The sequence below is a fragment of the Eleutherodactylus coqui genome, chromosome 7 (assembly GCF_035609145.1).
Source record: "Eleutherodactylus coqui strain aEleCoq1 chromosome 7, aEleCoq1.hap1, whole genome shotgun sequence".
NCBI classification, from domain to species: Eukaryota; Metazoa; Chordata; class Amphibia; order Anura; family Eleutherodactylidae; genus Eleutherodactylus; species Eleutherodactylus coqui.
The window spans coordinates 211,001,673-211,025,460 of NC_089843.1; the positions used below are offsets into that span (position 1 = coordinate 211,001,673).

Consider the following 23,788-nt stretch of genomic DNA (forward strand, 5'->3'; position numbering starts at 1 on the left):
TTGTACTCCTTCTATCTCTCCGAATTTCACCTTTTGACCCTCTCTGGAAACCATCAGTTCTTTACAAGTTTGCAAGGACTGGAGATTTTTCTTCTTAACTAATTGGATTTGATACTGATTGTCTCCCCCTCCTTCCATCTCCTCTATAAACAGAGCACCTCCCTTCCAGAAAGTTGGGAGTTTAGTTTCTAGCTGTGAAGTTGACTTCAGTCCCCTCCCCTCCTGAGAGCTTTAGAAACCAAAGGCTGGATCTAACCCTAATCACCAACAGTCAAGAACATTTCCCCTTTCCTCCCTTCCCCTGCTCTCTCATGCTTTCCTCCTTATCACAAGCCATAGACATTTCACTAGTTCCTCATTTCACAGATTAAGGGGACATTTCTGTTTCACCAGTGAGACTGAAGGATATCTATTCCTCCTAATACAATTAGTAAGCTTTCACTTCTTGCTGCCAGTTGTGCAGGATCGCAGGCTGTGTCCAGCACCCAACTCAGGAGATCACAATGAACAACAACCTATCTGAGAAGGAAAGCTGTCCTGATGAGATCAGCCTTCCAGAGGAGGAGGTATGTGTCCTTTCTGCAAATGCCCCCTTACAATCATATGCAGGAATCTTGTGTGACCATGCAAGAAAATGAGCAGGGACCCCCTGCTGCACCCTACATGACCCAGGATCAGACTTTCCCATTCACATGTCTAATGTTCACTGCATATGGCTAGGTCTAGTATGTCAGGATGTCTTGTATTGCATGGAGTCCTATGTATGATGTATCTTGTTTATCTCTAGGACTCCTTATATGAGGTTTTTGCTGTTATCCTGTATTGATTACAAGCATAGTCAATCCAGAATTGTATACAAATGACCACCCACAATGATGTAATGTGTTAGAATTTGCTTTCTCTTTCTGCATATGTAGCATCTGTATTTGTGTGTATAAAATATGTAGAATTACTTCAATCTCAAATAGTAAACACTGTTTATAAACAAACATTCTATGTATCAAGCTAGTATACACTGTTTATTTACATACTAGCTGGATACAATGTATCCAGCCAGCATGTACTTCTATCTTACATGCTGTGTAGCCAGCTAGCATGTACTTCCATTTACATGCTATGTATCCAGCTAGCATGTACTTCTATTTTACATACTATGTATCCAGCTAGCATGTACTTCTAATTTACATACTATGTATCCAGCTAGCATGTACTTCTAATTTACATACTATTTATCCAGCTAGCATGTACTTCTAATTTACATACTATGTATCCAGCTAGCATGTACTTCTAATTTACATACTATGTATCCAGCTAGCATGTACTTCTAATTTACATACTATGTATCCAGCTAGCATGTACTTCTATTTACCTACTATGTATCCAGCTAGCATGTACTTATATCTTATATGCTGTGTATCCAGCTAGCATGTACTTCCATTTACATGCTATGTATCCAGCTAGCATGTACTTCTATTTTACATACTATGTATCCAGCTAGCATGTACTTCTAATTTACATACTATGTATCCAGCTAGCATGTACTTCTAATTTACATACTATGTATCCAGCTAGCATGTACTTCTAATTTACATACTATGTATCCAGCTAGCATGTACTTCTAATTTACATACTATGTATCCAGCTAGCATGTACTTCTAATTTACATACTATGTATCCAGCTAGCATGTACTTCTAATTTACATACTATGTATCCAGCTAGCATGTACTTCTAATTTACATACTATGTATCCAGCTAGCATGTACTTCTAATTTACATACTATGTATCCAGCTAGCATGTACTTCTAATTTACATACTATGTATCCAGCTAGCATGTACTTCTAATTTACATACTATGTATCCAGCTAGCATGTACTTCTAATTTACATACTATGTATCCAACTAGCATGTACTTCTATTTTACATACTATGTATCCAACTAGCATGTACTTATTTATATCTTACATGCTATATATCCAGCTAGCATGTACTTCTGTTTCTATATACATTCATTATTTGTAGTTTTTTTTTTTTTAATCTCCAATCTATGCAGTTTTTTTCCAGCCTGATACAAGCAGTCCTTGGAGTTCTGCCATAGTCATTTTTTTACAATTGCGTAACTTTTTCTTAAACACGTTATACTCCTTTTTTTTCCCCTCTCTCTCTCTCTCTCTCACTTTTGGCTTCTGCATGCCCTCAGCTGAAATGTTGACTATATATGTCATTGCACTAGTGAGCAGCTAACTCACAGAAATACTTTATGCATTTCTAATCAGTTGTTCCGGCCAGAATCCACATGCGTTACAGCGCACATCCAACTTATTACAGAACACCAATTACTTTCTGCTTTGTGTGTTTTCTTGGTCTAAGACAGTAATTAATCCGGATCTGAAACATATCATACTGTGCTTAGAAGAAAACTCTCTGGCTTCTGTACAAAGACTGAAAAAGTTTCTTTATCCCCTAAGTATGCTGCCTGAAATTGCTCATACGAAGTACTGGTACCTCGTCCCCATGTAATCCGTAGCAGCAGGCAGGTCTAGTGTCTTCTACTTTTTTAGGCTGTTTGGATGACTTTCTGAACCGGTGATTTGATGATTAATAAAGCAGTAAAATCTGTTAGATCAGCGAAAAAATTACTAGGCGCAAATTCTCAATAACTCTATCAATGAGGAGATCCCAGTAAGCCGCTCCATAGAAGAATGACTTAATACTTGTCATAACTACTAGAGATTCATAATTATTGCTGTAGTTATAAGGGTAACCAATTCAAGTAAGAATGTGCGCAGAATAAGCAGAGAATGGAACCTATTGATTTCAATGGATTCGTTCTCACTTCTGTATTTTGCGCACATGAAAAAATAAGTACCTGCTCTATCTTCATGCACATTTGCTCACCAAGGGTCCCCATAGAGGTCTGTGGGAGGTGCGCAATACACTGTGCAATTTCATGAAAAAAACACAACTGGACCTCATTAGGCTAAATAGCCTTTTAAATCGGGGCGTAATAGTGTCACATGTGCAAAAACTACATTAAAAAGCGTCGGTACACATGCAAATATACCTCATTTATCGCGCAAATACGTTGCGCCTAAGCATGCGCAATTGTGCATACACTCATGTCAAGCCGCCCTTGTCGTCATTTGCTTGCCACCATAAACCAGATATTTGCTATGCTGGACCCCAACCACTGGTTGTCCTACTAAAGGACTGGGTTGGCAATATGATGGCGTTCAGTAGTGTGGCTTTTATGCCTGTTGAGTCAGATGTTATGCTCAAGAAATACACAACATGCTCTTCTATCTTCCTATGCAGGGAAAGAGCACACATTGAACTAATTAGACTACACTAATTGCCCATTTGAATAAATAAGAGCATGGTTTCATTTTTTTTTTTTTACCCAAAAAGTACAGTAAAACATGCAAATATGCAACGCCCATTCTGCAAATCGTGCGGAAATGCATTTACGCCTTTTTAAACCCGGCTTTACTGTTAAGATTCTTTATCTGGTAATGCATGGAAAGCATCATGGTTACCCTACAAGTGACCCTATGACAATGTTTCTTTGCTAGAGTGTGACAGAAACAGTAGTAATTGCATTATAAACTGATATTAGACTGGATACAGATTGCTATATGTTTGCATGGAGTGACTGGGTGATACATATCTACAGCCCTCTTCTTGCATTATGTCATACTTTGTATCGCTCGGCGTACGGTTACATTGATTCTCCCCATGCAACATTGTATCCAGCTGCATTGTGTGCATAAACTTGGTAATGGACTGTCCTTGCCAGCTTGGTATTTGAGCTGAGGTGGCAGGCTATGTATTCTATGGACATGTATGTATGTTTTGATACCCAAGTGACACATCTGTTCAGTTCCTTGTTTTTCATCATCTTTACACTTAGTCATTAACAGTTAGGACCCTCATGTTATCTTGTAAAGTCTATGTACAAAACTTGTAGAATGTGCACCCAACACCTACTGTAATGTAGTGCTGCCCCAGAATCTCTGGCCGAGGACTACAGTAAAGGTGCCCATCCATATACACTAGATCAAAATGATTCAAAATGGATTATTTCAACCAAAAGGATCATTTGTCAGGTGACCTTTTTAACAATGAGCGATCCTTTAAGCCGATGACGCAGTGGCATCCTCTCGAAAGAAATCGACAGGGTTTGAGATTCTCGTCTCATGGACTTGAGACATTTTGTCTACAAATGATCTTCTGTTTCCACAAAGATCTTTCTTTGCAGGGATGTTCATAGAAGGCTTATTTATCCACCTCTTGGTGTAGTTGTACATATACAGTCAGCCTGAACAGCTGTAATGGGCGGTATGGACAAAACTCTGTCTGGTTGGGTCTGTGAAACCATATTGGCCAGAAGATTGTGCCATTGACCGTCAGTCTACTTCTTTCTGTGTATGACCATTTTGAGACCCCGTTAACACAGTCTAATGTATGTTCAATGCATACAGTGCTGCAGAATAGTAGTTACCATGGAGGGCATGTTAGAAAGTCTACGCACACCTTATGTGGGGAGAAGTTGGCTTTCTCCCAAATCTCTATCTGACCAGCACAGTATGCCTGTTTTGGTGTTTGTGTGGTTCTCCTCCGCATACGTCAGTCTCCTTCCAAACTCCCAAAATGTACTGCTTGGGTTATTACTAGAGATGAGCGAGTATACTCGTTTCGAGTAATTACTCGATCGAGCACCGCGATTTTCGAGTACTTCCGTACTCGGGTAAAAAGATTCGGGGGGGGGGGGGAGGCGTGGTGGAGTGGCGGGTAGCAGCGGGGAATAGGGGGGAGCCCTCTCTCCCTCTCCCCCCACTCCCCGCTGCAACCCCCCACTCACCCACAGTGCCCCCCGAATCTTTTCGCCCGAGTACAGAAGTACTCGAAAATCGCAGCGCTCGGGCGAAAAAGGGGCGTGGCCGAGTAGGTTCGCTCATCTCTAGTTATTACTTATGAAGGTTACCCTGGGGTGTGTCTATGATGGCCAAATTATATTTGGAGCCCCAATGGGGTTGAGGTCTGATGTGAATGACTACAGTCTGTACAGCACTGCCCGATGTTGGAGCTACTGCATATAAGGGAGCGTTCACAAGGGTGAGAGCGCTATCAGTCCGAGGAACTCAGGCCAATATTGCACTTGAAAAAACTGCAATTCTGGATGCAAGCGCGATGCGTTTTTTGCTTTATAAAGTTCCATCGTCCTAAAACTATATACTTGTGCTGCTCTCACAAGTGCTTCCCATAGTTTCCAATAGCAGAAAGTGCATTGCACTCACATGCAAATCACATGGTATTAGAGATGAGCGAGCACCAAAATGCTTGGGTGCTCGTTACTCGGGACGAACTTCCCGCGATGCTCGAGGGTTCGTTTCGAGTAACGAACCCCATTGAAGTCAATGGGCGACTCGAGCATTTTTGTATATCGCCGATGCTCGCTAAGGTTTTCATGTGTGAAAATCTGGGCAATTCAAGAAAGTGATGGGAATGACACAGCAACGGATAGGGCAGGCAAGGGGCCACATGTTGGGCTGCATCTCAAGTTCACAGGTCCCACTATTAAGCCACAATACCGGCAAGAGTGGGCCCCCCCCCCCCCTCCCAACAACTTTTACTTCTGAAAACTCCTCATTAGCATGGCATACCTTTGCTAAGCACCACACTACCTCCAACAAAGCACAATCACTGCCTGCATGACACTCCGCTGCCACTTCTCCTGGGTACTTGTATCCAGCTACTACCACAGATGCAAGTAGTGGTGGTGGGAAGTGGCAGAGGTTCTTCGTAGTAGTTTAAGCCATTCTTAATAACTTTATCTGTTGCATGTGATTGACTAAGGCCTCCTGCACACGGGTGGAAATTCCGCCCGTGCTCACTGCCATAGGATCGTATTAGATAATGCAATCCTATGCAGACAGCCGTGATTTGACCGCATGAAAACTCGTGCGGAAAACAAATCGTGGCACGTCCTATTTCTGTGTGAGCCTCGCAGGGGCCCGCACAGAAATGTCACCTTTGACGCGCCAGCCCTGCTCTGCGCAGAGAAGATGCCAAGAGGAGGTGAGCCGCTGGGGTCATTGCAGGGGCACGGCTCGCATTCCCGGTTCAGAGAATTCTCACATCGGCATCCGACCCGGCCATCCACAGGAGGCCTAAGACTTTGACTATTAAAGGCACCTTCACTTGGAGTATGGCTCCTTTCCCTTAAGTTTGTACAAAACCTTACCCCTTAGCCTGTTACAGACTGCAATACACCTTGATTGCAAGCTGACTGGCAGTCAATGCCAGTCAGCTGCTGCAAAGGCAAATAAAGTCCTGGGGTGCATTAAAAGAGGTATAGGGGAGAGGGATGGGAACATTATCCTCCCACTATATAAGCCACTTGTCAGGCCCCACATGGAATACTGCACACAGTTCTGGTCACCGGTGCCCAGAAAGGATGTGGCAGTGCTTGAGGGGGTAACTAAACTAATACATGGAATGAGAGGACTGGAATACCCAGAGAGCCTGGGTATTCCCCCTGAAAAAAGATGGTTAAGGGGCAATCATATAACTTTGTATAAACACATGAGGGGACGATACAAGGATCTCTCCCATGATCTGTTTATACCCAGGACTGCGACGATAACGAGAGGGCACCCGCTACGTCTAGAAGAAAGCAGGCTTCATCACCAACACAGAAGAGGGTTCTTTACTGTAAGAGCAGTGAGACTGTGGAACTCTGTGCCTGAGGAAGTGGTGATGGCAGAATCCATAGAGGAGTTTAAGAGGGGACTAGATGTCTTTCTAGAGCGGAAGGATATTACAAGATATAGACATTAAATAGTCAGAAGGGTTGTTGATCTGGAGATCTTCCGACAGCCTGACTTGGAATCAGGAAGGAACTTTTCTCTGAAGAGTGTTGATCCAGGGATTATTCTGACTGCCATTATGGAGTCGGGAAGTTACTTTTTGTTGCCTTCCTATACCAATAAAAACTACAACTCTTCCTGCAAAAAAACAAAAACAAGCCCTCATAGAGCTCCGCTGCCGAAAAAATAGAAATGTTCTAGGTCTTCTTTAAAAACCTGTTTTTATTTGCAAAAGTAGTGTAGAAAAAAAACAAACAACAAAAAAACATATATAAGCTTGATATCACAGTAAGGCTCATGCCCACGGCCGTAATGGGCTCTGCAAAAGGAATACCGCAGCAGATTCCGTCACGCCCCCCCCCCCCCCCCCCAAAAAAAAAGACCCCATACTCACCTCCGGGTCCTCTCTGAAGCCCCCGCATGACGCGCCGGCAATTTCATATGACGTGGGCGGGGTGCGTATTCATGCTATACGTCTGCTGTGCTACAGGTGAAGTATAGCGTGACAGCCGGCTTCCCTTTTCTACAATGGAAGTCGGTCGCGCGTATTCCCGCAGCAAATAGGACATTCCGCGGGTAATTTCACACTGCGGTGGAATTCGGCAGCTGAACATTGAGCTATTAGGTTTAATAGAATCCGGTGAATCCGGCCGTGGGCATTAGCCCTAGTCATGCTGATTAGATAAGAAAGTTATGTTATTCTTACCAAATAGTGAACGTTGTAAAAACAAAACAATGTTGCAATTTCTGCATAGGTTTTTTTCCATCCCCCCCCCTCCCCCTCCCTCCCCCAGAAAATGTAATAAAAGTTCCACAACACTTTATATGTACCCCAGAGTGGTGCCATCTACAACTCGGCCCACAGAAGACCAATCCACATACATCTATGTCAACCAATTATTATGTCTCTTTCAATGTGGTGATAAAAATCACTTGGTCCTTAAGGCACAAAAGGGGCCGGTCACTAAGGGGTTAACCCTTTCCAATCCATTGTCTGACGTCTGAAGACATTATGATTTAAGGTTGTACAGCTCTGATGTTGGAAGACGTCCGTCGGGGTTCTCTTACTGTATATTGCCAGCCTCTCTGCTGTCAGAGCCTATCCAACATGTCACCTCATGCAGTACTGGCTTTAGCCAGCAGATAGCGCCGTTGTATAACAGCAGAAAAAGAGTAAGCCCCCTAGGAAAAGCAGGATACAAATTGGACTGGAAAGGGTTAATATATAGCTGAAATACTGTAGCTTCATAGATTTCCATCAGTCAGTAAGAAGCCGTTGCCGTCACCTTGACCTCCTGTGGTCATCCCACCGTTTGATGCTCCTCTGCTGATTGTCTGAGCATTCACCGTGGAGCTCCGGCTCATAGCTGTGGTTTCACCACTCGGTCTCACAGAGCTTTCTCTAGACGACCTCCTACATGAGTAAGACTATTAATCAACCATGACTTCCTTTTATAGCTTGTAGACAGTTGCCCTAATGAAGGCTAAAATAATTCTGTCTGATGTTACGAGGAATTGTTATATGCCCATAGAAATGAATCTCGAAACTGAAGTGGCCCAAAAATATCTCATTTACCGTTCTACAACTGTTGGGGCCCGGAGCTTCTGGGGCCCCTCCATAATGCTTTGTGTCTGTCTTGTGTCACTGTATTGTCAGCATCTTGACTGTGGAATGCATTTGGTTTACGTGTCTTGCATGGCTGCAGCAATGCAAGGGTTAATGTCTGATATGTGGTACTGGATGTTAAGAGCCTGAAATATCTGCCGTTCTCTAATACTATATTTTGTATAAAAGTCTAGTGACAGCTCCTTCAGTAGTTAAACCTTGTTATACCCATATTACAGGGGCATAGCTAAAGGCTCAAGGGCCCAGGTGCAAAAGCTTATCTCTTAACTAGTGATGAGCGAGCATACTCGCTAAGGGCAATTGCTCGAGTGAGCATTGCCCTTAGCGAGTACCTGCCCGCTCGAGACAAAAGGTTTGGGTGCAGGCGCAGGGGAGCAGTGAGTTGCTGCATTCAGCGGGGGGGGAGGGAGGGAGAGAGAGATCTCCCCGCTCTCCCTCGCAGCTCCCTGCCCGCCGCCGTCACCCAAACCTTTTCTTCCGAGCGGGCATGTACTCGCTAAGGGCAATGCTCGCTCATTACTACTCTTAACCCCTTAATGTGTATGTATAATGTTTTGAAGTTTTACTCATCGACAGCTGTTGACTTGGCTCATTCTTATTTCCTACAGAATCTCAGGTTTAGAAGGTTGACACCCACACCTGTTATCAATGCATTGTGATATAATTTACAAGTGTATATCGCGAGCCCTCATGCTTATGCAACGAAAAAAACCTGATTCATACAGTTAAAGTTAAATGTGCAAGTACATGTAAGCGGAAGCTGTGACAGATACAGTACCATCAAAACACACACTTCAGCACTCCTACATATATTCATATCTGGGAAAAAACTGTAATTGTTATCTACTTACTGCATACAAATACAAGGTTCTTTGCACATGATTTCATCAAAACATGTGGGCCCATCCGCCATGCCTAAATGACCATTGCTTTCAGATGGGTTTCTACTCTAGCAAACGCCTCTCTTACGCTGCCTGCACACCACCGGATTGAATTCCGTATGCAGGATCCCGCTGTGGAATCCGACCCTGTGCCTGGCCGGTAACACCTCGTATCTGTCTGGATTCTTCATATTCTGTACTACGGATGTGTCGCGATACATGCGCAGTACAGATTATGCTGCGCCATCGCTAGTTGATGATATGGATCCCGCGACCTTTCCACAATGATGATTGTGGAAGGCCTGCAGGTCAGATGGCTTCGATTGACTACAATGGAAGCCGTCCGCTCGGAATCAACCTAAAAATAGAGCATACTGCAATTTTTTTCCCAGTGAGCAGAAAATCACAATTGATTTCCATAGGGGGGCAGGAAAAACTGGTTTTCCACAGAATGCTATGGCAGGTATTTGCTGCGGAATCCAGAGGCGGACGCCCGGTCCGGATTCTGCAATGCAAATCCGTCCGTGTGCAGGCGGTCTTAGGGTCCAAGTCTCTAATTAAAACTACGTTCTCTAATTAAAAGGCTTGGGACAGATTGGTGGATAGAGTTCATGAAAGGTGGAGGCAACCACTCCTCTGCAAATGCAACAAAAAAACAAATTCAGTCAGCCCTTCATACAAATAAATATGCAGATGCATGCAAGCTATGGATGCTACAAATACAGTACAAGTCAAACCATGTGCATCAGCACTCATACACATACGAAAAACAACAACTGTTAACTACATAAAAATGTAAACTTCTTAGCACATATTTGATCAAAACACGTGGGCCCATCCGCCAAGTCCAGGTGACCTGTTCAGATGGGAACCTTCTCTGCCAGACTCGCCTCTCTTTCGATCTAGGCTTCCAATGACTTCAGAGAACGTAGGACCTGAGATATATAGTCAGATTTAAAAGGCTTGAGATAGTAGGGGGGGGGGGGGGGAGCGTGCGCGACATTCTGCAAATGCAGCAAAAAAAGTTTCAGCAAACTATGGCTGCAACATATACAGTACAAGTGAAAGTTGTTCCTACACAATCAATATCTGAGGTGCATGTCTTGCTTATCTCATCGTCTATTCTCAGATGTAAGCGCTTTATAAACAGGTGCATTCCATGTATTGTGTGATGAACGGTTCAGCTTTCAGCAGGGAAGACCAGTCCGGTGATACATCACAGAACCAGCAGATGTCAGTTGACGTTTTGCGTCACATCTGCTTCTAAATATATCGGTACATTTCTGTGGTTCGCGGATCTATTGACATAAACCAAACAGAATGTTTCTGCCAGTCGGGGCCCGATGTCCTTCACATAAACAGTTCTTAATGCTTCTGTTTTATGGTGAAATATTTTCACTCGGCAGATGGAGCAGATGTAGAGCCAACCTCTATTTGTGGCTTGAGAGCAGCGCTGTGTTTATTCAACAGAAACCACTAATGGGGAACGTTTATTGCCAAAGATTAGGGAATTAATTCTGCAATTAAAACAAACTGCGAGGACTAGTGGTGGTCCTACAGTCCATCAGCCTTAGACCCCATTTACACTGATAGATGACGCTCAAATTACAGTTTGAGTGACAGTTTTGAGCAATCATCTTTGCATAGTCCATAGTAGCTAAGTAGCTACTTAAGAACTATGCAGACGGAGCAGAAAACCACCGCTATCGCTCAGCGAACAATACAGCTGTTCTGCATAAGCAAACAGCTGTATTGTTCTTTGCGATTACAGCTTGCATCTAGAGATGAGCGATTATACTCGCTAAGGCACATTACTCGAGCGAGTAGGGCCTTAGCCAAGTATCTCCCTGCTCGTCTCCAAAGATTCGCGGGCCGGCACCGGTGACAGGTGAGTTGTGGCGGGGAGCGGGCGGGAGAGAGGGAGATCTCGCCGCTCTCCCCTGCCCATCCCCACCCCCCGCCGGCCCCGAATCTTAAGAGACGAGCGGGGAGATACTCGGCTAAGGCACTACTCGCTCGAGTAATATGCCTTAGCGAGTATACTCGCTCATCTCTAATTGCATCCCGCTGTGAACTACCAGAAGGACACGAGCTGCAAGAATATTATCAGCGCTGCCAACTGTGATAACAGCCAGCACCGCTGATAACAGTTCATCATGCAGGAAAACTGCACAAATGTCCGTGCGTTTAGACTCAACGATTCTCGCTCAAAAGGCAGCTTTGAGCGAATTTTGAGCGAGAATCGTTGGATCTAAATGGGCCTTTACTCTTTAGAAGGACTACGATTGGGAATGGTGAAGCCATCATCACCAGTCTACTAGATGTTTGGGAGTTGCAGTGGCACGAGTATAAAAACTTTCCATGGGCATACTATGGGGAACCCAAATAACAAAACCGGGAGATATTAATGGGGATGTGGGGGAAAGCTGAGTGCTGTCCTCATGATCTGCCTAATGAATGGATCTTGTGTTGCTGTCTCCATATCAAACACATCTAAGACCTCCTCATGAGTAAACTATGACGATAAGTAGTCGGTGGTGAGGTATCTTCCAGCTGACTTAATGCAATATTACTAATGGATGTAAAAGGATGAAATTCTTCTAAAAGTTGGGTGACAGCGTTATATTCTATTATGTAGCTCAGGCTGGCTGTTGAGTGAGAGTATTTCAGTGTCCGTAAAAATATGGGACTTTTCCAGTGTTTAAGGGCACCTTCACACCAGCGATCGCGATATCGCTGCAAGATCACAACTTTTTCCCTGCAATTTTTTTTTTTTTTTTTTCCTTTTCCCCGCAACATCGCATGAGTGAAAACATCACAAACGTGAAGGAAACCATTGGAAATCATTGGTTTCATAATTCTACATTTTCCCTCACTCTCGCATTGCTCGAAAAAAGCACGATTTTTCTTGCAAGTGTGAAGGCACCCATAAACCTACCTGCAGGTGACTTTTTGGAATAAGCTGTCATGTATGTACCTAAGGAAATGGTATCAGGAACGTAACTATAGGGGATGCAGAGGATGCAATTTCTCCCGGGCCCAGGACCTTAGGGGGCCCATAGGCCTATCTTCTCCATATAGAGAGACAGTACTATGAATAAAGCATTATAGTTGGGGGCCCTGTTACCGGTTTTGCATTGGGGCCCGGGAGCTTCAGGTTACGCCTCTGGGTAAGATGGAATAATGCCTTACAGCGCCACCTATTGGAAGGCAGCGTTCCTTCAAGTTAATGTCAGACTTTTTAACAAGCCTTGTAACAATGACTGGGAATTGTGAGCCAAATCCAAAATAGACAACCATACACAGCTGCTTCAGGGTGATTGCTCCTTATCGGTGTGCAGCAGGTTTCTGGCTTGGCTAGTGAGAGGCCTATAGACACGGATCAGGAAGCGCTGTCACCAATCAAGGCCCGCGCTCAGCCATTTACTGAACGACAGCTGAGCGCTGCCTCTGATTGGTCACAGCGCTGAGCTAATCAGAAGCAGCGCTTTCAGGAGGCAGAGATTTTTAAATCCCTGGCCAGAAGAAAATGCTTTAGAATAGTGCAGGGGAGCGGAGGAGAAGGTAAGTTGGAGCTGGACAGCGCCAGAGAGGTGATTTATTTATTTATTTTTTTCAAGCAGCCAAGGCTTATTTTCAGGGAAGGGCTTATATTTCAAACCCTTCCCAGAAAATCCCTGCAGGGGTTGCCTTGATCCCATTGCTTTCATTGGGGCAGCAGTAGCACCGGCACCATTGAAAGCAATGGGATAGCATTGCGGTCCTCTGTCACAGCTGTGGCAGGACATTCTTTAATTCCCCCAGGTAGTCCCATCATCACTGAACTGTGACAGTAGGGACCTTCCTGACCCCCTGTACTTGAGGAATAACATGGTTTCTGGTCATTGTATGACTGTATATGGCATTTTCACCAGCTTCCCTCTCTGCAGGACATATCTTTAATTTTCAGTTTTCTCATTTACTAGTGTATCTGTGATTCCAGTAGGCGTGGGGCAGTAAATTGCTCACCATTGGCTCAAGCAGCCATGTCTGTGTGAGTCTCTGCTTCAGTCTCCCTCCTGCTTTCCTCTCTCTCCATAGAAGTCTGTGGGCAGCATGAGTCATCTCCCTCCTCCTGACAGAGCTGGAGAGGATCTGCAGAGAAGAATAGCAGAAAATCCCCAAATCCAGGTGTGCAAATCTTGAGGAATAAGAAGGCTGCAGGCTGTAATTGCTGTCACAGGTTTTTCAACTAAATACAGTGTGAGAAGGCCACAATAAATAATAGACTTTATTTGTATAGCGCCAACCTATTCCTCAGCGCTTACATAGCAAAATGTTAACCCCTTCCCGCTGCAGGGCGTAAGTTTACGTCCTGGCAGCCTGGTACTTCCCGCAACAGGACGTAAACTTACGTCCTGGAGATAGCGCCGGACAATATGTGACAGTCACAGCCGGCGTCCCGCTGCAACAGTGGGGGGTCATCGGAGATGCGCCCCCGCTGTTAACCCCTTCCCTGCTGCGATCTAAGTAGATCGCGGCAGGGAAAGAGTTCACAGAGGGAGCGCGGCTCCCTCTGTGTCTCCGGCCGGAACTCGCGATGTCATCGCGAGAGCCCGGCCTGTCACCATGGCAACAGGACACCAGACACTGGCGTCCTGTATTGCCTATGCCTATAATCGCTGTACAAGCGATAAGGCATGGCAGAGCAGTAGCTCTGCCATGCCTTATACCAGCGATCATCAGGGCAGTGGTTAAAATCCCTCAGAGGGACAGAAACAGTGTAAAAAAAACAAAGATTAAAAAAAGAATTTAAAAAAAAGAGTAAAAAAAAAACATTTTTAATGCTTTTTCTCAGATTAGCATAAAAAAAGGTAAAAAAAAAATAAAATCCCACATATTTGGTATTGTCGCGTCCGTAACGACGCTTACAATAAGTTGCACATGCTTTTGACTGTGCACGGAAAAAAACGCTAAAAAACTGAGGCAAAATGCTAATTTTTAGCATTTTGCCTCACTAAAAACGCAATAAAAGTGATCAAAAAAGCCGTATGTACCCCAAAATGGTACCAATAAAATCTACAGCTCGTCTCGCAAAAAATAAGCCCTTATAGAGCGCCGTACATCAAAAAATAAAAGTTACAGGACTTTGAATGCAGCAATTTAGAAAAAAAAAAAATTACCCAGAAAAAGGGTTTTTATTGCAGAAAAGTGGAAAAACCTAAAAAAAATGTAAGAATTTTGGTATTGTTGTAACCGTACCGGTCCGTAGAAAAAATGGAATGTCTCATTTATGCTGCATGAGTACCGCTGTAAAAAAAAAAAAAATAAAAATCTATGGCAGAATTGATGCGTTTTCTCTCCCTGCTATCATTAAAAAAAAAAAAAAAGTTTTACAATATAGTCTATGTACCCAAAAGTGGCATTGATAAAAACTACAGTTCGCCACGCAAAAAACAAGCCCTCATACGGCCGCGTCGACGGAAAAATAAAAATGTTATGACTTTTGATAAATGGAGAAGAAAATACGCCAAAAATTGTTGCAAGAGAGAAAACAACAACAAAAAAAGTGAAAGGGTCTGAAGACCTCCCAAATGCATTGTATGCTACTACTGTGCTTCTATCCATACATGTATTACATATATTATTTATCATTAATTATAGTTTACTATCTTGTTAAATTGAGCAGTTGAGAGAAAAGTAAAAAAAACGGTCTGGCAGGCGCGCCAGAATACCCGGAATACATAAAGAGGAACTGGCGAATATTCTATTATGGCTATCCATAAACACTATTTTGGGGGTCAAATCTGTTGCCTTGCAGCTTGAGTACACAGGGGCAGATTTACTAATACCTGAGGGTGCTTACACACGGGCGAGTTTTAGGAGTTGCAATGTGCACGAAAATACAACCCAGTATTTAGAATGGGGGTATTTACATGGGCTATCTTAATTTTTTTTTTTTTCTGCAGTGATTAAAAAACTGCAGCCTGCTCTATTTTTCAGCGAGTCCTCAGAAATCTTGCCCATTATTTCCAATGGGTGAGGAAAAAAAAGTTGCATCGTACTTGCTAATTTCATGTGTGCGCAGTGTCTTCTGTTTTATTTTTTTTTGTATACTTGTATTAAAAATGCATGCAATTTTCAAGCGAGTGTTAGAAAAAAAAAACTATTGCGATAAAATTTTTCTCGCATTCGCATAGAAAATTGCAGTTTTATGAGGGCCAAGTTTCTCAGAGTGATTCTGTGCTCACCAGCGTAAATATAGTTGTTGGAGTTGAACAGAGCAAACTGAAGGTGCTTTTACACTGAATGACATGTAAGCAGGCAGTATCACTTATGAAGACTGCCTGTTTACTGTGAATGGAGGCTGGCGGGTTGAAACCATCCCCGACCAGCTCCACCTCCATTCAGACAGCGATGCTCGCTCCTGTGTAAAAGCACCAGAACGTTTATTTCTGGGCCGACCTGTAGGGCATCTGTTGCCTGACAGGTTGTCTTGTGTAAAGGCACCCTTAGAGTAGACAGTCTTAACCCTTTCCAATCCAATTTGTATTCTGTTTTCCTATGGGTCACAGGGGCAGAGAGTCCGCATGAATTTAGAATAAAGCCCTTCACGGTTGGGACTAAAACTTCCCATTTTATTAGAAAAAGCTTAAAAACACATAATGTGCCCCCACAAATTGGAAGTTTTAGTCCCAACTGTGAAGGTTTTTCCTATGGGGCTTACTCTTTTTCTGCCGTTATACAACAGCGCTATATGCTGGCTAAAGCCAGTACTGCATGAGGTGACACGTTGGATAGGCTCCGACAGCAGAGAGGCTGGCAATATACAGTAAGAGAACCCCGACGGACGTCTTCCAACATCGGAGCTGTACAGCCTTAAATCATAATTAGAGATGAGCGAACGTACTCGTAATGAGTACTTACGCACCCGAGTACCGCCATTTTCGAGTACTTAAGTACTCGCGCGTAAAGATTCGGGGGGCGGGGAGAGGCGTGGCGGTGCGGGGGGTAGCAGCAGGGAACAGGGGGGAGCCCTCTCTCTCTCTCTCCCTCTCCCCCCCCCACTCCCCGCTGCAACCCCCCGCGCCGCCACGGCGCCCCCCGAATTTTTTCGCCCGAGTACGGAAGTACTCGAAAATCGCGGTATTCGGGCGAAAAAGGGGCGGGGCCGAGCACGTTCGCTCATCTCTAATCATAATGTCTTCAGAGGTCAGACAGTGGATTGGAAAGGGTTAAAATGCGCCTGATTGATGACAGTAGCTCTGCTGGATGATAAATCAGTTGAATTTTAGGACTGTCTGCCTAGTCTAAGTTTAAACAAACTGTCAGTTGGCTTAATTTGGCGCGATTTAGGCCACACCCCCTATAACAAGACAACGACCCTTTGTCGGGCACAGCAAAAAAAGTGTATAAAAGGGTTTAAAACACATAGTTAATGTGGCACTAAGTATCTTTGGTAGTTTTTGTAAAATTTCCAATAGTAAGCTCCAATGTTTGTGTGTTCTATCTGTTTGTGTCGGTTTCCTCGGGGTTCTATGGTTTTCTCCCACGTTCCAAAATATGCTAATGGGCTAATTAGCTTTCAATGAAGTTAACTAGTAACCCGAGACCCCTGAGGGCGCTGCTATGTTGGCAAAACATATTGAGGGTCTAGGGTGGGTTGGGGGGGCTACATTGGTTTTAGCTCAAACATGCAGATTTGGCGCTATTATTTAGACAGTCATCAGTCTGCAGCAGGGAGCTGCTTGATATCTTATACACCTATTGGCTATTTAGGAGAGCTCTATAAAACACAGCAAACTGCATAGGGACAAAAAAATGATTAAGGGTCCCTTTACACCCGCGTTGGGGAATGTAAAGGCAGCCTTAATCCTCATTCTTCCTGCTCCGTTCGGGGAGCAGGAGAGGGGAATCCCCTGGCCAAAAGGATCCGTCTTGTAACAGAACCAAACTGTGCCGAATGGACTCCATTGACAATAATGGGATCCATTCAGTTTCCGCTCAACGGCCCGGAAGTTTTGCCAGAAGAAAGAGTTGCAGGCAGCGCTATTTCTTCCGGTGTTTTGTGCCGGATCCAACCAGAGGTTCCCACGCAGATGGGAAGGCAGCCTAATGCAACTGACTGTCCTCATACAGTGTGCATCGTTGTCAGCAGCACATCCCGTTTACACAAGGGGATGTGCTGCCAACAAATAATGATTCTCATGTCCCCATAAGATGTGATCAACAACAAATGAGCATTAGCTTGTTTGAGGGCTAATTGCTGTACAACTTTATATGGGGCAATGATCAGAAGCGAATAGAGATGAGCGAGCATACTGGCTAAGGGCAACCACTCGATCGAGCATTGCCCTTAGCGAGTACCTGCCCGCTCAGAAGAAAAAGTTCGGGTGGCGGCGGCGGGCGGGGAGAGGCGGGGGAGAGCGGGGAGGAACGGAGGGGAGATCTCTCTCCCTCTCTCCCCCCCCCGCTCTCCCCTGCTCACTGCCACAACTCACCTGTCACCCACACTGGTGACAGCTGAACCTTTTCTTCCGAGCGGGCAGATACTCACTAAGGACAATGCTCGATCGACCAATTGCCCTTAGCGAGTATGCTCGCTCATCTCTAGAAGCGAACCTTCATTCAGCCAATCATCGGTCCATGCAAGATGACCTTAAGGATTTACAATCAAAGCGATTCTCAGGGGGAAAAAAATTTAATTGCTGCAACAGCTGGGATAGATGTGAACAGGGATCCCCACTGTGAACCCCCTTCAAGATGCAATCAATATGCAGGGTTTGTTATGGATCGGTCCTAATATACCTAATTAATATCTGCCCCCTTCCTGATTAAAAGAGCCTGTGCATGGACAGAAGAATCACACGCTGACATACAGTTCAGATGAATGAAACTCCTTTATTCTAATCAAGCTGCATGGGGTTTATAGATCGTGTGCATAGTTAATACGTCATGCAGTAAGAATCTGTAGCTGATTGGTTGTTGCCCTTATATGGGTCTCTTCCTCCAGGAGCTGACATCCTTATCTTGGTTGCATTCCTGGATGGAGGCGCCATCTTGAGTTAACTTTTAGGAACACGGTGGGAGGGGAGGAGCGAGTAGTTACTCAGCACTTTCAGACATTTGTGTTAGTAGCGTAATAAAAGCACAGATTTGCAATAGGCATTTTACTTAGTTTATTACAATCCATTACCGGTTCCCAGAGGGAGCACAAAAGCCTGATGGGTGCCATGCCAACCAGACACTGGTGTCCTGGCATGCCATGGCCTGTGATCTCTAATGTAAGCAATAATGCAGTTCAGTACAGAAGTACTGCAATTTATTATCATAGTAATCATAGTTTTTAGGGTTTAAGTCCCCTACAGGGACATAAAAAATAATAATGCAAAAAAAAAAAGCTTGTGGAACAAAAAAAAGCCAATTTTGCATAAAAATATGCAATAAGTTTTTTTTTTTTAAATCTGTATTTACCCCCAAAAGGGTATTTAAAAAAAACTACAGCTGATCACAAAAAATTAAAAAAACGTTATGGGACTTTGAATGCAACAATTTCCAATTTTTTTTCTAGCATGTCATTTATACTGTATAGGGAACACTGTATTTAAAAAAAAACAAAAAAAAAAAACAGGGTTGATGTTTTCGTTTTTACTCTCTGCCCTCCCCCAAAAAATGTAATAAAAAGTCTTGCAATACATTATATGTACCCGAAAATGGTACCAATAAAAACTACAGTTGACCAAGCAAAAAAACAAACCCTTATACGACCATGTGGACGGAAAAATAAAGTTATGGCTAAGTGGAGAATAAAATCCCCTCCCCACCTCCTCCCAAATCATTACATCCTTTAGGGCCAAAATAGGCCGTGTGCTTAAGGGGTTAAATTTGAAGTTCTTGCCTACACATTGTGTAACTGGGGTGAATTAGAAAAACCTTAATGTTTTTTTTCATGAAACTGGTTTTTGCTGTGATTTCTGTAATGGCCCAAAAATAGAGATGAGCGAGCATACTCGCTAAGGCAAACTACTCGAGCGAGTAGTGCCTTATGCGAGTACCTGCCCGCTCATCTCTAAAGATCCGGGGGCTGGCGGGGGAGAGCGGTGAGTTGCGGGAGTGAGCAGGGAGGAGCGGGGGGGAGAGAGTGAGAGAGATCCACCCCCCCCCCCCCCCCCCCCCCGTTCCTCCCCGCTCTCCCCCGCCGCTCCCTGCCGGCACCCGAATCTTTAGAGACGAGCGGGCAGGTACTCGCATAAGGCACTACTCGCTCCAATAGTTTGCCTTAGCGAGTACGCTCGCTCATCTCTACCCAAAAACCATAATTGCTAGAAAGCTGGGAAAAGCTTCATGTAACCCCCCCTCCAGTAGCGTGGAGTGGCAGCGCCAGTAACACATGTGCATAGACTAGCATGGGAGGTATTCCCGGCTAGGAGGCGTCTCTTTGTGTTGCTCTTCGGTGACGAATACAAATATTTAGTTAACTAGATAAATATTAAAGCATTGTGTCAGCCTCTCCATAACATTGTATTCATTGTTTATATCTGAAGTCAATATTTATGCTACCAAATTGAAATAAACTAACGGGGTCCGGGCTATAAACACGGTTTATAAGAAAACAAACTCTTATGGCCACTCCAGTTTCTACACTTTGTGGCAATGACACAACCATGTAGCACACGGGTGGCCATTTTGAACAGCTTTATGGTATCATTGCTGTTGTATTAGATAATTTACAGTAAGGGATGAGCTCACCAGATACTAAATACCAGAAAAATTAATCATGCTTCCCCCTCTACCACTCATACACCGCCAACAGCTGCAAGAATTAATGTCAGGGATTTTCAACTTTAGAGGAGACTGGCATAATAGAACACTGATTACAGCATATCTTAGCACATTTATGATCCCGGGTTCAGAAAAAATCCCAAATCTTACATTTTTCTATATATTTAGTTTTCAACTAGGACTACATGACTTAAAGGATTTGTCTGAGGTTAGAGAAATAGTTTGTTCATGGACTGTTTGAAATTGTATGGGCATGAACTGCAATATCAGGCATAGTCCATGAACTATTAGATATACTGCATTAACTAGACCAGTGTTTCCCATCTCTGGTCCTCAGGGACCACCAACAGGTCATGTTTCCAGTATAGCCTATAGTTAGAACACCGGTGGCAATGCCTTAGGCACTGAACATAATTACATCACCTGTACAATACTGAGGAAATCCTGAAAACATGACCTGTTGGGGTTCCTGAGGACTGGAGTTGGGGAACACAGAAGCAGACAACTGGATGCTGTTGGGTGTTACCGTTATGCAGTGGTTAGTACCTTTTCATAAGGGGTTGAAAGGAGGACAACTTGAACTGGTGATGGATGTGAGTAGGGAAAGCGAGTCCATCTGGTCCGGACCCACAGAAGGACTGTAGCACAAACTGCTGAAGAAAGTTAGTTAGATGCCTTCAAAGGTCTTGGAGTCTGTGCCTCAACAAGGACCAGAGGCAGAGCTATTGTGCTGTAAAAGAGGGACCTACACAATGCTAGACAGGAGCTCTCGATGTTATGGCTAGAGATAATGGGACTCTTCAAAAATTAGCTTCAAGGAAATTTGTCAAAAAGTTTAATTCTTAACAAGCCATAGAAAAATAGCTCTTTTGAACGCCAAGAGCCCTGAACCATGGTGGCTCAGTAGTTAGCATTGTTGTCTTAAAACGCTGGGGTCCTAGGTTCAGATCTGACCAAGGACTACATCTGCATGGAGTTTTAGGAAGTCCATGCAGATGTTGTCCTCGGTCAGATTTGAACCTAGGACCTCGGCGCTGTAAGGCTAACCACTGAGCCAACACTGTCATTTCAGGGCTCTTAGACAGTGTTTAATACTAGTTTCTTTCTGAACTGCCCCTTTGGCCAAAATGAGCCGCTTGAAGTTCAGATTCTTGCCAAACCGAACTTTTAGCAAAGTTTGAGCCGACACAGGGCTGTACTGGTTCAGTTCACTCAACGCAAGTTATGGCTGATCCAATTATTACAAAGCTTATTACTTTTGTACTTACGCAATTGGCTGGATATGACATCTCTCTAATCCCATTCATGCACAGTGTTCTAGTTTGTCTTGTTGGTGTTCTAGCATTGTGCCATAGTGGTCCAAATGGCAGACTCAGGCCAGGCTCATACGTAGAAATCGCAGAGTTCTGCGTACTCCTATGTATTGTCACATCTTCTCCTGCGCATGAACAACATATTTACCGCACGCTATAACGCACTAGTTCCTGCCTTCTTCATTTTTTCTCACTTTCTTCCGAGGTTTCCTAGCAACATGCGTAAAAAAAAACACCATACGTACGCAATGTCATTGCACATGCGCTGCGTTCCGAACGCACCAATGTGCGTAAATGCGGTAAAATAGAACATGCCGCCTAGTTATTTATAATTTACGCAAGTGAGTGAAATAACGAAAATCAATGTACTTTCATTGACTCCATTCGCCGTGTATTATGCGCACGTTCATAGCACGCGGAATACACAATGGATTTAATAAGCCTGGCCTTAGCGAACGGGAATGATGTTACTGGCTTTCACGCAATTGTATTATGTTCTTATGAAATGTTATGCTGGCAGAAGAGTATGTTGGAATTGTGATTTGTGTATTTTATGCCACAAAGGGTTAAAATCCACAAAAGAACATTGTTACTATGTTATATTAAATGTGGCTTGGTGTTGGTGTCATTGTTCGTCAGCCTTTCCCCAATTTCCAAGGTTTACATAACATGTTTGCAGTCTTCGTTGGGAGGATATTCTCTTCTGCATCATTTCATTTATTAACTCTTCTTGTATTCGAAAGTTTCCATTCTAGAAGTTAGTTCCTCCGACCCAACAATAACATGCTGGAGCATGAACTGTGCCCTTTTATGGGAGAAAAAAGGCTAAATATAGCAGAAAAGAAACACATTAGAAGATCTTTTGTAATCCGAGGCAGGAATATGTCCGCGGGCTGCCAAGAAAAGATTACTAAAACCGTGCGGAACATTCGCACATCGCCTATTGTCACATACAAGGTTCTGTTTTTATGTTATGTACAGATGTTCATGTAAACTAACGGAATTTACAGTCCGCTATCCATGAAACCCAAGGCCCGCCAATTCCATCCGCCATATTATTTCATGTGGCTCGCGAGGTCCAGATTCAGAAGGACCATTTCTCTACTTTCCTTGGAGGACGCGGCCAACACCGAATGCCCCAATGCAAGTTAATGGTGTTTAAACTGTCCGTAATATGAGCTCTTATAAACGGCCCTTTGAAGGCAACCATAAAGGTCCTCAGTGAAAATGATTAGCTGAACCTGTAGAACCCAAATTCAGGTTGACCTTTGCCAAAAAATTTGGTGAGAACCTGAACCTTTCTGCCAAACCGGAAGTTCACAAAAACATCTAAAACTTTTACAGAACACCTATGGTCTAGAACGGTGGTGGTGGTGGTGGTGGTGGCTGTTCTTCATTGAATGTAGCTCAGGGGTTGGCACTGTAGCCTTGCAGTTCTGGATTCATAGGCTCTAATCTGCCCAAGGATAGCATCTGCATTAAGTTTTCCGATTCCATGCAGAGGCTGCCACCATGCGTTGGAGAACCACCACTGCTGCTGTTTCCGGGTCCTTGGCCGGTGTTCTGGACTACTTTTAGAAACTCTTACTATTTCGGAGGGCACCAAACTTTTTTGACGAAATTCGGCAAACTAGTCAAAGCAAACTTCTTAAAAAGTTCACTGTTCTCTAGCAGCCAGGTGTGGGCAGACCTTTTGGGCAGCTGGGCATGGTTTAGAGACTTGAAGGACAACCTGCTACCTAGAAACTGCATGAGGTATCTTTACGTGGGGCAATGACCAGGCCACAGGAACAGTCCTGTAACCACAATAACATTTCATCAATATTAAGAATTTAACGTTCCAAGGCAGCCATTGGGCACTGTGGGCATGTCCGGAATATGGAAAGTGTCATCACTGAGGACTTTGGAGAGGAATGACATTAGACTCTTGCTTTGCAGGTATCTTTTCTAGACGCTTCTACTAATATATGAACAGAACTACAACATAAAATATAATAAAGCAGGAGATTGTCTTGTGTGGATATCACCTACAGCCGTGTACAGGGGCTAGAAGGTGCCAAACCGTCTTACTCTAAACTTCCTGCTAGCAGTTGGCACAAACACACAAGCTCATTCACCTGAACAGAAATGTCCTTGTAGCTGTTTAAAGGCCGGGGGCCACAATGGCTGACTTATTCCTGAAGTGGTTAGTCTATACTGGAAGTAATCTGAATGCATCTGTCTAATGGCTCATGCACAGTGACACCGAGCTTATACAGGGTACGTCAGGTGCTATATAAAATCTGCATGCATCTGTGAAGTTGGAGGGGTAGAGAAGTACAGTAGAGGGGGTCATGTA

General features: G+C 44.0%; 1 protein-coding gene across 2 annotated transcripts in view; it reads left to right on the forward strand.

The window, feature by feature from the left end:
• The first annotated feature begins 224 nt into the window (after window positions 1–224).
• Window positions 225–23,788, forward strand: part of RBPMS (RNA binding protein, mRNA processing factor) — a 212,163-nt gene continuing 188,599 nt past the window's right edge. The window contains exon 1 of one of the 2 annotated variants that reach the window (XM_066574311.1): window positions 225–566. In XM_066574311.1, the coding sequence (XP_066430408.1) occupies window positions 504–566 (63 nt within the window). In that variant the 5' untranslated portion in view covers window positions 225–503. The remainder of the gene's footprint in view (window positions 567–23,788) is intronic. The other variant, XM_066574310.1, reaches the window with a different exon arrangement.